The following is a 13,322-nucleotide window of genomic DNA, read 5'->3' as shown; positions in this document are numbered from 1 at the left end:
ATCAGGTCGTAACAGAATTATGTACAAATCATTAAAGCACCCTCTTAGGAAACAATATTAGACTGTTTCCGCTGAGCGCCTTCGCTTCTTCTCAACTCCTCGGGACATTTGCTCACAGGACTCTTGATAATCATCGTCTTCAAGTCATAAAGAACATCATTGTCCTCATCACCGAGAAATGTCAATGCAGTACCAGTTTTTCCTGCTCTACCCGTTCTACCTATCCTGTGGGTATAGTCCTCTATCGACCTCGCCATCTGGAAATTGACAACCAGCGAAACATCCTGAATATCAATACCACGCCCAGCAACATCTGTAGCTACCAAAATATCGCATTTGCTGTCTCGTATCTGCTGGATGGCCGTTTCTCTTTGTTCTTGGGATTTTGAGCCATGCATGACGGCTGGCCTCCAGTTCTCTGCCTGCAGTCTCTCAGCAATTAGCTCGCAGGTCTTCTTGTAATTCGTAAAAACAATTATTGGAGGACCAAATGAGCCTGTATTTAGGACAGAAATCAGTCTATCAAGTCGTTTTTCTTCGGTTTTGATGAACTCTACCTCCTGCACGACAGTGTCAACAGCATCACCAACATCACCAACCATCACTGTAGCGGGCTGGTCTAAAAATTCTTTTGTCAAGGACTCGATAGCAGGAGGCATCGTTGCTGTGAACATCATGGTTGTGCGTTTTCTTTGATCCTGCTTGCCAAATGGGTTGCTATGGCCAGGAGGCAGGCTTTTCAGAATCTGCTGTACCTGCTGTTCAAACCCAAGGTTTATCATTTTATCAGCTTCATCCATAACAAGGAAGAAGCATTGGTTCAAAACCAGTACGCTTCTCTCCAAGCAATCCACCAATCTTCCTGGGGTAGCCACTATCACTTCTACACCCTGCGCTATCTTATTGATGTTTTCCCCGAGAGTATGCCCACCAATCAGACTGGCCACCCTTAGGGGTAAATCCAAGGACACAAACTTCAAGAACTCCTTTTCTATTTGCAGCGCGAGTTCTCTGGTAGGCACCAGGACCAGGCAGTAAGGGCCATCCGTTCTGTTAGATTCATTCAATTGCGGAACATTCATAATGTAGTTCAGAATGGGTATCAGAAAAGAGAGAGTCTTACCAGAACCCGTTTCAGCAATTCCAATAACATCACGTCCAGTCAGTCCAATCGGTATAGAAGCTCTTTGGATGGGGGTTGGTTGGTCATAAGCAAGTCTCTTGATAGCCTTCAATATCAGAGGATTCACACCTGTTTCATCCCACGATCTGAACGGATTGGGGATATTTCCGCCCTTCGAAGAAATACTAAAATCTTCCTTCAAAATCCTCCAATCCCGTTTCGTCATATCCTCAAGCCGTTTCTTCGACCAATGTGAGCTATTCTCCACTTTCAAGCGCGATATAGGGTCCAGTTTCTCAGTGGTAGTAGACAGTATCAGGGGACGATAGCCATTAGAAGTATCCTCATCATCACTCCATTCGAACTTGAAATTTCTGCTCCCTCTCACGCTTGGCTTCACCACCTTACTCTTAGAAGTCTGCGGTGGGATCACATGCTCGTTTTTTCCTCCAGCTAAGTTTAATGCCTTTGGTTTCTGTATCTGCTTCACCTGATTAGACCTTCTCTCCAATGCAAGCCGCTGGCGCTCAGCCTTAGTCAGAAACTGTGGCTTGGAGATTACCTCTTGAGCTTCCCGTTTTTTCTCAAGAAGCTCCTCTATTGATATTGGAGGTTTCCGTACGGACATACTTTGAGCGTCTTGTATAAATCCTAACAGAGAAGCTCTAGATTACTCTTCAAAATAATCTTGTAATCAGAACGTCGTGCGCGCAACAGCTCGGTTCCTCGGACTACCCCCGCGAATGTTGGAGGCTATTTGTCGCATGCGATCGTCTACGGGCCACCTCAAATATATGACACAACCCATTTAATATTCCTGTTCTCTACATATTTACAACCAGAAAACGTGAGAATCATGTCGTTACTAGGTGGCGGCTCGGAGTGCTCAACTGGAGCGAATCCTCTGGCCCATTTCAATAAGCATGCCCAAGAGGACACTTCCCTACAACAGTCGCTGAGAAACCAGCCTGGACAACAAAGAAGGATGATGTTGAGGGAGGAAAATCAAATGAGCATGTCAGAAAAACAGGTAAGCAATGAAATTTTGGTAGATTGTTTTGAGTCTGCTCTTTTTGCTGAATCCCCCTACTAACTAACTAACCCTTATCATCAGCACATGGAAAGCTTCATGCGTAATGATCAGACTGGCGCTTTCAGTTTTCAGCCGATGGCAAATGAGCTTTCAAATATCCACAGACATACTCCACTGGCTAACCAGAACATCCAAAGAGGCAACCAGTTCAACCCTCAGGAGTTTCAGCAGTTGAACATGAGAGCTGAATCAGCTGGTCCCGGATGGACGTCTGAGTTCTCTCAGAGTGTCTCCCACTCACCAGCTCAACTTCCATCTCAACAACAGCAGCCCTCGATGATGAGATCATCTTTAAATCGTCCCCTTATGGGCGGGATGAGTAGCGGTTTCATGATGGGCCGTTCAGCGATGTCACATGCTCCTGGGGTGCACGCCAACCAGGCCGACGCTGGCCGCGTGGTGGAGGTCGAGTCTATGCAGCAATGGGAAGACACATTCAAGGAATATGAGGCTGGGTTGCAGGGCAGAGAAGACGAACCAATAGAGGTGAATGCAAACATTATGGACGGTGCCTTTGAACAAGTTTGGGACAACATTCAGGAAACTTATGCTGACACCGAACTAACCAACGATGAGTACCAAGCTGCCTGGGAGAAGGATTTCGAGCAATACGCAATAAGCAGAATGAATTACGGGAAATACGCTTTCGAGGAGCAGAACCAGTTTGCTAACGACCCTGATGCCTACGAGATCGGATTGAAGTTAATGGAAAGCGGAGCAAAGTTGAGTGAAGCCGCACTTGCGTTCGAAGCTGCTGTTCAGCAGAACCCAGATCATGTGAATGCATGGTTGAAATTGGGTGAAGTTCAAACTCAAAACGAAAAGGAAAGTGCTGGAATCTCTGCCTTGGAGAAGTGTCTCCAACTATCACCAGAAAACCTTCCTGCTCTCATGACTTTGGCAATTTCATATGTTAATGACGGTTACGACAACGCTGCCTATGCCACACTGGAGAGGTGGATTCAGACCAAATATCCACAGATTGCTCAACAGGCGAGAGTGGAGAACCCTGATATCGAAGCCGATGACAGGGTTGCGCTGAACAAGCGTATCACGCAGCTGTTCATAAAGGCAGCCCAACTTTCGCCTGATGTTGCGAACATGGACCCAGATGTCCAGACCGGCTTGGGTGTGTTGTTTTACTCCATCGAGGAGTTTGATAAGACGATGGACTGCTTCCGTGCTGCTATTGGAGTGAGGCCCGATGACGCATTATCGTGGAACAGGCTGGGTGCTTCGTTGGCCAACTCAAATAGGCCTGAGGAGGCCATAGAAGCGTACTCGAGGGCTTTACAATTGAACCCTAACTTCGTGAGGGCCAGGTACAATCTGGGCGTATCTTACATCAACATGGGCATGTATGACGATGCCATCGAGCATCTATTGACAGGTTTGAGCATGCACAAAGTGGATGGTCTGGAAGAAATCCCCGACGGTATGGTCAGCAACCAGAGTACCAGCTTGCTGGAGACCTTGAAGAGAGCTCTCCTAGCAATGGACAGAAGGGACCTCATTGATAAGGTGAAACCCGGTATGGATGCTGATTCGTTTAGAAAGTTTTTGTTCTGAACTCGGCGATGTGATAGTTTTTGTCTGTATGTCGTTTTATGTTATTTGTAGGTACAAAGATACTGGTTTGGAGTTTTCAATTGTATGTGTACCCTATTCGAAATAGAATTTTCTATTTACAGTCATTATATGCGTTTCTGATCAACACTCTTCGTTTTTGCTTCCTCCAAAGGAGTATCCCAGATCTCCTTGGAAGATGTCTTTGACTTTTTCTTGGAAGAGAAAAGGTTGGTGATGGGCTGAATGACCCATCTGTCGAACCATGGAGCCAAGACAAAACAGATAGGTATCCTTATGGGCAAAAACACCTTCGTCAGAGCATAGGCGTTTGCACCTGCCATCACCAGCTGTGCCTTATCAACCAATCCTCCAATATCCTTATTGGCCAGGGCTGAGTTGATCATGTCTATGCCCTTATGAACAACCTCTGCCGGTAGATGGAAAGGCATCCAGTTGATGTACATGAAAAACCACCAGAATCCTAAAAATGGGATAATAGCAGTTATCTCATGGAGCACAGCAAACGATACACCGAATCCAATAGGCCGAAGCATGAAACTTCTCATGTATGGCTTCAATATGCGCGGCATGCGACGGTAGTACTTGTTTTTCAGCAGTTTCGCTTCTTTGTCTTCGGAGAGATCGATGATGTCATCTTTCAGTGGAATAGATTGTTCTGAGTTGACCTGAACAGCTTTGGGCTTCTTGACTTCTGCCTTGGACTTGAAAAGCAGTTGGGCGGCCAAAGTATGCTTGAAGGATGACGGAGTTGTGGTGATGAAATCTCTTGAGAAACCAACCCTGAGAGGATTTCTAAGAGGAGCCACGATTCTGCGGCTCACAAGTCGTGCGGACAAACCAAGTCCAAATACAATCATGATTGGATATTGTTGGGAAAAGTTGTATGTAAGACTACTATCAGGTTCCCTACGAGTGTCTCTTCGAGAGAATAAAGCACTGCCATTATCCGCAGTGTCTTTTATGTGCGGCTCAAAACTATGAAGCCTTTTCAGAGAGCCAATGAGCCCCACGATTCCGTCTGTTTCTGGCATAAATTATATGTTTATTCGAGAATTTCGCTTAAATTAGATGTGTGAAAAGTCCTGGAAAATTTCACTAGCCAATTTCATAACCGTTTTACCGGAATCAAACCATCCTTATCCCTCTGGAAGTCGTGGAGAATCCACCCAAATTGGTGGGGGACGACCATATTAGCTGATTGCCACTTAGATCTTGTGGTATTTCTTCTCCTCACTCATTTACCCCGTAATACACACAAAAATGAGTGTGATCACGGATGCTGTTAGAGCGAATCTGGAGGCGCTAGATGTGTACTCAAGCTCTGCATTGCGTGAAATAAACGAATTGAAACTGGTGAATGATACCGAAATACGCGGTAGCGTGGGGTCTGATGTCCTGGGGTCAATTGACCAGATCCAAGCTGTTTTTGCAGAATGCTACATGATACTTGAACCTTTGAGAAAGACCTCAAATGGGCATTATGGCCAAAAAGAAAAAAGAGCATCATATGCCTCTGGGGTTGAAGATGTTGAGGATGTGATAAAGTCTGTGACAGGGAAAAAGCTGGGACAGCTCTTGGCGCCCTTTGCTCAAGGGCCCATCTTGGCATCGAGCGCAATAAGCTCTCAGAATTACTCTGAGGAAATCAAGAAAGAACTCAGAACAATGTCAAAACTGGAGGGATTATCCCTCTTGTATTCGCTCTTGTCGCTGTATCTTTACACTGGTCAATTGCTACTGAAAAACACCATCCCACTATCTGACGAGCTAGCATATTGGGAAAGCGTGCTTAATTCCAGATTATACATGTTGTTATACGTTGTTCAAACATTACCGGTGAGAGGATATGAGTTCAGCAAAGCATTGTACAATGATGTGGTGGTTAAGAACATCGAAACTGGAACCAGGGCCACATTGCCTACTCCTCCTGAATGGGTGCCCGAAAAACTCAGACCATTTTACTCACATGCCTATAAATGGCTCAGATTTACACTTCAGTCCATATATTCGAGCTCGAGATCGATAATGTCGACCCGTGTGTTCTTCAATAACCTGAAATCCCGGCCCATTGTCTCAACGATAGGGATCTCGCCGAGAAAAGCTAGCATTTTCACCAACAATGTTTTTGTCACGATACTGGGAGCCCCAGTCATTGCTGCTAAACGTGAAGCCATTCACAGAAGAGAAAACATATTGAATTTGAAATCCGCAAACGCTGAGAAGCTAGGTGTCTTGTTGAGCGAGCTGCTTACCATAAGGCCAGCTGATGAGGATGATGATTCTGACCCGTATGAGTTCTTAGAGAAAACAGGGGTATTAACAAAAGCGTTCGAGGCCATCTCAAAGTTTGAGCTGTTATTTCAAGGAGAAACGTCTGCAGTTGGCATGTATTCAGGGACCGGCTCTGATTCAATCCAGAGTTCGCTGGTGAAGCTTCAAAATCTGTTCAGCAAACTTTTGCCCTCACAGCAAAAGCAAATAAGGGCTACTAGGTCCAAAAATAGTCGACCCAGAGCTATCATCAGATATTGGGTATCAACGGCACTTATTGTTCTATATGCCCCGGCACTAATCAAAAATGTCGTATCTGAATGGGATGAGCTTGTTTTGTTCTTCAAGCACAACGTTGTCGGAACGCTGGTTGGGTTTTGGAACAACTGGATCATCTCACCTTTGAACAATATCTTTGCTACTGTGAGACATGATGATAACTCCAGAATTGCAATCATGTCTAAGCAATCTCTTGAGTCAGACCTGAGCTCTTTGGAAAGAATGGTCACAGACTACTCTCTAGCCAACATCTCGCTGGCGGGTCAAGAACTTGACCCCAGACTCGCCTTGGCCACAGTCCAAGAAAATGTGAAAAACGGAGATATAACCATAGTGATGAGGAAATATGAACAGGATCTGAAAAGCCCAGTCAAGAGTATCATAATGGGAGACATGCTGACCAATTTGCTGATTCAGATACAAAAGGCTAAAGTGGACGGAACAGTAGCTATAAGTGGTATTGACAAGATTTTGAAGTCACAAGAGTTGGTATTTGGAGTGGTGGCGGCATCTCCTAGTTTGCTAGTTGTATACTGGGTTTTGAGATCGGTGGAGTCATACATTCGCACAGGTTACGTGTACAGATTCTCCAGAGACAGAAAGCTTTTGGTCCTGCAGTCTTTGAATAACATTGAAAGACTACTTAACTTGGCCCTCCATGATGATGCGATTAACTTCGAGAATTCAGGAATGCTGCTGTTGGAACTAATCACACTGAGAGAGAACGGACAAGTCTTGGTGCCCAAGGACAGAAGATGGGAGTTTGTTCGTGATGTGAATGACCTGACCAGCAAAGATTTTACCACCAATGTAAAGCTGGTGACGATTACAAGAATGTGGAATAACTATGGCTCTTATTTTAGAGATTGAAAAATATATAGAAAAATACTCAAAGAGTATTGGGAGCAACTTACACTGACCGAATGTGTAAGAACCCATGAATAAGACCATTGAACACGAAACGCGAAAAAGATATGTAATGTATGGCAAGCAAGCTGAACAGCCCAAAGAGTTCATTTAAAAGATAGAGTTGATGATGTCAGAGCCTATCGTAGCACCTGCTCCGAAGATGGCCGCATTTCCAAGTTTTGAACTAAACTTGGAGATATGTGGGTGCTGCTGCTTGAAATTTGGGTTACCTTGTTGCTGATGCTGTTCTTGCTCTTGATGCTGAGGAGCTTGTTGTTGAACAGGTTGTTGTTGATAGTAGTTGGTAGACGTTGGTGGAAAAGGAGCCTGTTGCTGTTGCTGTTGTTGTTGAGGGTACAGGGGAGGAACATACATTTGGCCCTGGGGCGCAGTTTGAACAGGTCCTTGGGAATATGGGTTACCACCCAACAGTCTCACGTAGTTCGCTGGGAACATTCCAGTTCTTGAACCAACAGAACCCTTCCACCAGTTTGCGGACACCTTCTCCAAAACCTTCACCTTCTCACCAACGTGCAACTCCAAGTCTTCTGGCTGCGAAGGTCTGTAGTCGTAGAGCGCTTCGGCAAGTTCCTCGTGGTTTTGGCTTTGAGGTTGTGGCGCGGCAGATTGTGCTCCTCCAGCTTGCGATCTTACATCTGCAGGCGCCATTCCGTCGCTGTAACGGTTCGGAATAGATTCAGCAATTTGAGAAAACAATCCGTCTGTGATGACGTTTGAGTCTCTGAGAAATTCGAGTTCCTGGTCAAATGTTAGTAGATTCCCATGATTGATGCCTTGTTCCATGACATAGGGGGCGCTTCCCATTCCTAGTCAAGTAAACAAAGATATTACACATACTGTCCTCAAAGAGGCCAACGAGCGGTTAATAGCAGCTGACGACATATCACGGCTTGGATCAAATAAAATATATGGTTATTTCGAGAAAGAACTAATATAAGAGAAATACAAAATGGCAACACCCCGTACAAATCCAGCTCAGAGGCAGAGCAAACTCAGCCACAGCCACTTTCGTGTACTTCCTAATTGGACATCAAAATTGGGTATCGCACTTAGAAAAGTGATCCTTCAGAGAATTGAGTTGACTATATCATTACCAATGGTGGCACCAGCACCGAAAATCGTAGCATTTCCGATGCGCTTACCGAAATCGCGGGCATGGTGATGGTGTTTGCCGCCTTCGCCGTCGTTCTGATCCCCTGCATTTTGTTGGATGTCGGAGTTCTTAAGCTGAACGTAGTTGGATGGGAAGGCACCCGTCTTTCCATTTACGGAGCCCATCCACCAGTCCTTAGATGGCTTCTCTAAAATCTCGACAGTGTCTCCCTTGTGAAGCTCAATATCTCCGTCGTTCTGAGGCGAGTAATCGTAGATGGCCTCTCCAACCTCAACTGCGGCTCTGTTCATCAAATCGTTTCCCATCTTGGTGATTGATCAAATCTCAATAATTGGAGATAGAATCGAAGGTCTATTTCAGCATGGCTAGTCATGCCTTTTTATACCAACTCTTAAATATCCCACCTTGCATGGGTACGTAATAGTGAAGGTTGATTGCTCTTGCGTTGGATTGCTCTGATTCAGATGTGCACGCCTTTCCCCACACTCTTAGAATGTGAAGTTTAAGGGAGAATCTACGATTATTGGGACCAGCCTGAAATTAAATTAAAAGTTATTTAAATATTGAAGCTATGCTTAGAAATGTGCCCTTAGAACCAACTACCTCTTTCCAGAGTAATACTTGCGCAATTCGGGTGCTGATAGTCCAAAGGCAGCTGAGCCTCCGTACCAATCTCTAAAACCATTCCTTCTCCTTCGTGCCGCCTTCGTTTCCTCATCATCCAAATCCAGTTCGTTGCGAAGCTGAATTTGCATACCGGGTTGTTTGATGATCACATAATTAGAAGGAAACTTGCCTTTCTTGTCGTGACATCGGCCTATCCACCAGTTCTTGGTAGGCTTCTCCAGGATTTCTAATTCCTCTCCTTTGATAAGAGCTAGTTCTGACTTGCGACTAGTCTTGTAGTCGTAAATCGCAACTGCCTTCTGTATCCTTGGATTATGCATACACCAAGAGTTATCACTGGATGAACTGCTGGATCTGTAATAATATATATAGATATAGATACACTATCATGTAAAGCAACTTCATTTCTATTACCTCAAATTATGTCAAATCGCTTTTCTTTTGCACAGCCCCTGCTCATCCCGATTAGGTAAAGTGGCCAAAGCCTCAGCCACCCGTCATTTCAGTCATATTGGTTTCTGCGCACGACCTTCATCGCCCCAAACTGAGCTGGAGATAAACGTGACGTTCTGTTCTTGAAACACCCTCGCACTTAGACAAAGTCAGGTATTTTTTGGCTTGAAAGCGTGTTTCAGCTTGGAAATAACCAGCATACTAGATGAAGTTCAAACGTTTATTCAAACCACCCGCTGAATCTACAGAGGAGGAGACCAAAGAATACCTTCAAAACAGGGGTTTCGTCGATCTCGCCTTTGACAGGAAGAAGAAGAATAAGTTTGCTGCATTCGACCAGTATGCCAAAGACAAACATTTAGAGGCAGGTGAACTTGCGCCACGAGTGTATGACCCAGAGAATGATCTCAATAACTATCCTGGAAATGCAGCTACAGCCGAAAGTGAGGTGAACGAGTCGTCGATAAGGGATCCTTATGCTCAGGTATCGAACGATCCCTATTCTCAACCAATCGCAAATGATCCATATGCAGCGTATAATACTTCAGCGGATGTTTATAGGCCAAAGGCTCAAAAACAGAGATCTGATCCCCAAATAGACCAAAGACAAAGGTCTGATCCGAGACTGGACCAGAGGCAAAAATCTGATACCAGATTGGACCAGAAAAGCAGCCTTTCAGGTCAGCCGGTAGGGAATTTGTACACCAGCACTCAAGGAAAACACCAGGAAAGCCAGCCAAGAAATCCTTACGGTAACCAGTATGGTTACGGGGACGAATACGATGATCACGCTCCGGCCACAACTGCCCCTCAAGCGCAGTCATCACAACCAGAACTATACTCCAAACAGGGCGAGAAACCGTCGAATCAGAATAGTTATGATATATCCCATGACCCTTACTCTGATAACTACTCGCAGCCACCATCTTACCGCGACGACCCATACGGTGGCCAGGCCCAAAGTCTGTATGCCCCATCCACACGCATACAGACCGCTCCTCAAGATCTGGACCAAAATGAGGTCGCTTTGGAGGAAGAAGATCTCAATGACTACCCTGGGTTCCATACACAACAGCAACAGAACTACCACTCGCAAACTGATTATGCCATCAACCAGGACTATCTCAGTCCTGAAGAACTCGAAAGGCAGAGACAGCAGGAAGAGGAGGATGAGGCTGTAGAAGGTATCAAGGGGCAGATACGTACGATAAAGCAAGATACTCTTTATTCGTCAAACAACATGCTGGCTCACCTGAACAAAGCTAGAGAAGATGCACGCAATACTCTGGGAGAGACTGGTAACCAAGGTTACAAGCTGAATGAGATCGAGCAGGACTTACATCTGGCTGAGAAACAACAGAAGGTAGCAGAGCAAGGTGTAAAAGACCTGGCACACTATAACCGTGGTCTGTTCTCTGTTAGGGTTGGAAATCCGTTCAATAGGAAGACTAAGCTACGTGCCGAGGAGGCAAGGTTCAAGAATGAGAGGATATTGCACAAACAGGAAGCTCAGGAAAGGACCAAGGAATGGTACAGAGCGCAACAGAACCTTGTGGATTCCATGGAGAATGGTGTTAGTCGCACCAAGCATGGTGTAAATTCCCCGATCTACCAAAAGTACGAACGGGAGAGGGTTCTCAACGAGGCAAAGAAGTACCAATTTGAGGCGGACGAAGAAGACGATGAGTTGGAAGTTGGAATTGCAAAGAATACGGACGAGGCCCTAAAGATTGCAAGTGATTTGAAAAACATGAGTTTGACCATGGGCCAGGAGATCGATCGCCAGAACAAGATCATCGCGAACATTGGTGACAGAGCCGATAGAATCGACACCAATTTGAGTTATGATGTTCAAAGATTAAAGAGGATTGGTTGATGAACTTGATCTGTTCTTTCGTCCACAGACGGTTCAACCAACCTGGTGAACATCAAGTTTTCATTTCCTCGTATCAGATAGAGCATCTAAAAAATTTCACTTACGTCATACACGATTTAAAACCTTTTTTTCATCATTTCTTGGTAGTGTACACACTGTAATCATAAGGATATCACCATTATTGCTATATATCCTTCTTTGAGGCGTCAATCTCACTCTCATTCATCGCAAGTTTGGTTTGGTCATCCTTCTGCAGGACATGCTCCAGGATTTGCGGAGGAGCAGAGTCAAATCTAAGGCTCTTCCGCTTTGATCTGGATTTCACATCATCACCAGTCTCGGAAACTGTTGTACCTGAAGCCATTTGAATTTGCTCTTTTACGGTGGCCGATGCGGCAGATGCAATTTTGAAAGTGGAGGGAAGTACCGAGGGTGTAGCTGAAGATTGTGGAGATGCTGCAGGATGATTGGGCGACACAAGTTCGGCGGTGCGGATCCATCTCCTTCTCCTGGTGTATTTGCTGAAGGTGTCTTCCGTTGAAGGACTCTTCCAGGTGTTGTCGAAGTATACGAATCCATCATCAGTCTTTGGATCTGGAGTAGACTTTGGTTTCGACGAAGAAAGCGTAAGTGCACCGTCATTGGTGAGGTCAAGTCTCCATGTCTTGTCTATCCATCTCCAGTACATTCCCGTCTCGTCATTTACCTTGGGCAGTTCGAAGTCTTCGGTAGATTGTGCTTCGTTGAGGAACTCATCGGTCCAGGGAGTCCTCTCGTAACTCAACAAGTTGGCCGTCCAGCCAATTCCTAGCCATCGCCTTTGGTTCTCGTACAAAACAAAAGTGAACCGCACAGGACCATCACTGGAGTTCCCTGTAAGTTTTGTGAGTTTGTTGGCCTTATTGGTAGCTAATTGGAACAGCGAGTGCTTGTTTTGGTGCTGGAAATCGAGATCTAATCCGGTTGCGTAGAAACATAGCGATCTCACGAATTTGGATTTCCACAAAATCTTTCTTGTGACCCTTGAGGAGGCAGAGTGATAGGTAAGAACAAAGAGACCCAGGGCAATAATCATCGTCCTTGGAGGAAGAAGGAAGTAGCTGATGATGATGTAAAGTGGAGACAGGAAGATGGCTGTGAAGAACAATCTTTTCAAGTCATACGCTGAAAGACTAAGAGAAGAAATTGGTGAAAGCAGCATATCAGATCTCACAGTCACACTCGTCAGACATTGAACCACATCATCAAGAGTAGGCTTTAGTTCCTGCTCCTTCTCTATGGTCATACCCAGAACGGCATAGAGTGATATCAATGCCACAGCAACTATATGGCCGAAATATATAATCACGGTCTCAAAATAAAGAACAATAATTGCAAAAATGCATGTCGTTAGTACGCTCAACCAGTAGTCATCACCAGTCCAGGTGAACACTCCAAGTACCTTGTTGGCTATCAGTAGGTAAGGGTAGGCACGGATTAGGGCCTTGCTAACAGTGGGCGGCGTAGAAAGCAGCAGAGGTGATGAATCCGGTTGCTTCTCGGATCCAATCTTTGCGCCATTATCGATGTTTGTTCTTCCAGTAAAACTAGCCCTTGTATCGTCATTTTCAACTATGGTAACTCCAGATGCCACAGTGGTAGGAACTGGGGTTGCTCCTGCTGAACCCGCAGGTTTCTTGAACGTGCTGTTCTGACCTGATGGGGTATTATTCTGTCCCAACGAGTTGGACGACATGGAAACACTGATATTAGGTTAAATTGACCTGGAACAGTCACACGGGAGAGAAAGGAGAACTGGGGATGTTTTAAGCTTGTAGAACATTATCGTACCGATCTTGCGTGGCGTCCGGGTAATGTGCCCCGCCAAAAATCTACCTGCAGGCCCAGCACTTTATCTGACGCACCAGAGTTGAAATCTCTACAAACGGAACCACTTGATAATCACCGTAGTTTATTTTCGTCTTCT

The 13,322-nt window shown here is 45.3% G+C and overlaps 9 protein-coding genes across 9 annotated transcripts, besides 1 other annotated feature; 3 read left to right on the top strand and 6 right to left on the bottom strand.

Moving 5' to 3' along the window:
• Positions 1 to 44: 44 nt before the first annotated feature.
• On the bottom strand, positions 45 to 1,751 carry KUCA_T00005446001 (uncharacterized protein; the record flags this gene model as incomplete). The annotated part of the gene is made up of 1 exon (XM_022600642.1): positions 45 to 1,751. The coding sequence occupies one exon, from the start codon at positions 1,749 to 1,751 to the stop codon at positions 45 to 47; it is 1,707 nt and encodes a 568-aa protein (XP_022461443.1).
• Positions 1,752 to 1,979: 228 nt separating this feature from the next.
• KUCA_T00005445001 (uncharacterized protein) lies at positions 1,980 to 3,785 on the top strand (the record flags this gene model as incomplete). The annotated part of the gene is made up of 2 exons (XM_022600640.1): positions 1,980 to 2,153; positions 2,238 to 3,785. The coding sequence occupies 2 exons, from the start codon at positions 1,980 to 1,982 to the stop codon at positions 3,783 to 3,785; spliced, it is 1,722 nt and encodes a 573-aa protein (XP_022461442.1).
• A 125-nt stretch (positions 3,786 to 3,910) lies between these two features.
• KUCA_T00005444001 (uncharacterized protein) lies at positions 3,911 to 4,663 on the bottom strand (the record flags this gene model as incomplete). The annotated part of the gene is made up of 1 exon (XM_022600639.1): positions 3,911 to 4,663. The coding sequence occupies one exon, from the start codon at positions 4,661 to 4,663 to the stop codon at positions 3,911 to 3,913; it is 753 nt and encodes a 250-aa protein (XP_022461441.1).
• A 403-nt stretch (positions 4,664 to 5,066) lies between these two features.
• Positions 5,067 to 7,226, top strand: KUCA_T00005443001 (uncharacterized protein; the record flags this gene model as incomplete). Its single annotated transcript, XM_022600638.1, has 1 exon — positions 5,067 to 7,226. One exon carries the CDS (start codon positions 5,067 to 5,069, stop codon positions 7,224 to 7,226), a length of 2,160 nt encoding a protein of 719 aa, XP_022461440.1.
• A 147-nt stretch (positions 7,227 to 7,373) lies between these two features.
• Positions 7,374 to 8,090, bottom strand: KUCA_T00005442001 (uncharacterized protein; the record flags this gene model as incomplete). Its single annotated transcript, XM_022600637.1, has 1 exon — positions 7,374 to 8,090. One exon carries the CDS (start codon positions 8,088 to 8,090, stop codon positions 7,374 to 7,376), a length of 717 nt encoding a protein of 238 aa, XP_022461439.1.
• A 6-nt stretch (positions 8,091 to 8,096) lies between these two features.
• Positions 8,097 to 8,168: a sequence feature (Short protein (KUCA_T00005441001, CDK29453.1) was converted to a misc_feature.).
• A 183-nt stretch (positions 8,169 to 8,351) lies between these two features.
• Positions 8,352 to 8,705, bottom strand: KUCA_T00005440001 (uncharacterized protein; the record flags this gene model as incomplete). Its single annotated transcript, XM_022600636.1, has 1 exon — positions 8,352 to 8,705. One exon carries the CDS (start codon positions 8,703 to 8,705, stop codon positions 8,352 to 8,354), a length of 354 nt encoding a protein of 117 aa, XP_022461438.1.
• Positions 8,706 to 8,999: 294 nt separating this feature from the next.
• Positions 9,000 to 9,347, bottom strand: KUCA_T00005439001 (uncharacterized protein; the record flags this gene model as incomplete). Its single annotated transcript, XM_022600635.1, has 1 exon — positions 9,000 to 9,347. One exon carries the CDS (start codon positions 9,345 to 9,347, stop codon positions 9,000 to 9,002), a length of 348 nt encoding a protein of 115 aa, XP_022461437.1.
• Positions 9,348 to 9,685: 338 nt separating this feature from the next.
• Positions 9,686 to 11,356, top strand: KUCA_T00005438001 (uncharacterized protein; the record flags this gene model as incomplete). The annotated part of the gene is made up of 1 exon (XM_022600634.1): positions 9,686 to 11,356. One exon carries the CDS (start codon positions 9,686 to 9,688, stop codon positions 11,354 to 11,356), a length of 1,671 nt encoding a protein of 556 aa, XP_022461436.1.
• A 184-nt stretch (positions 11,357 to 11,540) lies between these two features.
• KUCA_T00005437001 (uncharacterized protein) lies at positions 11,541 to 13,091 on the bottom strand (the record flags this gene model as incomplete). The annotated part of the gene is made up of 1 exon (XM_022600633.1): positions 11,541 to 13,091. The coding sequence occupies one exon, from the start codon at positions 13,089 to 13,091 to the stop codon at positions 11,541 to 11,543; it is 1,551 nt and encodes a 516-aa protein (XP_022461435.1).
• Positions 13,092 to 13,322: the final 231 nt, after the last annotated feature.

Source organism: Kuraishia capsulata, genomic scaffold, assembly GCF_000576695.1.
Source record: "Kuraishia capsulata CBS 1993 genomic scaffold, Kuraishia_capsulata_scaffold_6, whole genome shotgun sequence".
Classification (NCBI taxonomy): Eukaryota; Fungi; Ascomycota; class Pichiomycetes; order Pichiales; family Pichiaceae; genus Kuraishia; species Kuraishia capsulata.
This window is presented reverse-complemented; position numbering and strand designations above follow the sequence as displayed.